Source organism: Terrapene carolina, unplaced genomic scaffold (genome assembly GCF_002925995.2).
Source record: "Terrapene carolina triunguis isolate 2854851 unplaced genomic scaffold, T_m_triunguis-2.0 Scaffold132, whole genome shotgun sequence".
NCBI classification, from domain to species: domain Eukaryota; kingdom Metazoa; phylum Chordata; order Testudines; family Emydidae; genus Terrapene; species Terrapene triunguis.
The window spans coordinates 3,715,154-3,716,082 of NW_020664483.1; the positions used below are offsets into that span (position 1 = coordinate 3,715,154).

The 929-nt window shown below is 35.1% G+C and overlaps 1 protein-coding gene across 1 annotated transcript in view; it reads left to right on the plus strand.

Moving 5' to 3' along the window:
- Positions 1 to 929, plus strand: part of RALGAPA2 (Ral GTPase activating protein catalytic alpha subunit 2) — a 282,251-nt gene that overhangs the window by 19,317 nt on the left and 262,005 nt on the right. Inside the window, exon 3 of the mRNA XM_029911911.1 lies at positions 631 to 680. Coding sequence (XP_029767771.1) covers positions 631 to 680 — 50 coding nt within the window. The remainder of the gene's footprint in view (positions 1 to 630; positions 681 to 929) is intronic.

A 929-nucleotide genomic window follows, 5' to 3' on the forward strand; every position in this document is an offset into this window, starting at 1 on the left:
AACTGGTTTTAAACTGATAAGTGTGTTCACGTAGGTTTTGAATTTGCACTGATATAACTAAATCCATTTTAAAAACCAGTTTAAGTTAGTACAACTTGTGTGTAGACAAGGCCTTATCAGGGAAGGAAAGGATTAACTAGTCTTCAGATGGATAATTTTAAAAAACACATTTTCAAAATATATATGTTTAAATACATTCTTTTTATTAACTGAAAGCTATTTAAAGACTTTAATATAGATTATGCCTGGCACAAAAATTAAGCACTGTTTATGTTTATATATTTTGTTTCGGAATAATTAAGTCCCCGATCCTGCAAATACGCATGTGCTCAATTTTAATCACATGAATAGTTCCTTTGACTTTAATTAACATGAAGGTTCTTCGGTGGAACTATGCATGTGCTTTAAGTTAAGCGTGAAGATACGAGTTTGCAGGATTGGGGCCTTAGATGTTATATATTGTTAACTGCTAAATATACTGCAATATGGGGATATACCTTTCTGTACTAGCTCAAAGCCTTTCAGTTCACTTAAATAAAAAAATCATTCTGTTCCTTTTTATGTTTTCTTGCGATTATAGAACAACAAACCATGTTATTTTGCTATGAAATATTGTTTTCTGTATTGCAGGGAATAAATCACAAAGGGAGGAGCTGGACTCCATTCTGTTTCTTTTTGAAGTAAGTTATCTTATTACACTGTTTACTCCATAATGAGACCTACAAAACTTATTCTTCACTGCTTCATTTCTTGCGTAGTCATATACAGCTGTGCAGAGTAAATTTAATACGCACAAATCAAAATGGTGGTAGTATTTTATTCCCATTTTGCACAAGTGTCAGTGACTATATACAGGAGCGCCGCCAGCTTTTTTGCCGCCCTAGGCGGCGGAAGGTCCCGCCCCCGAAATACCGCCCCCGACAGAGGCG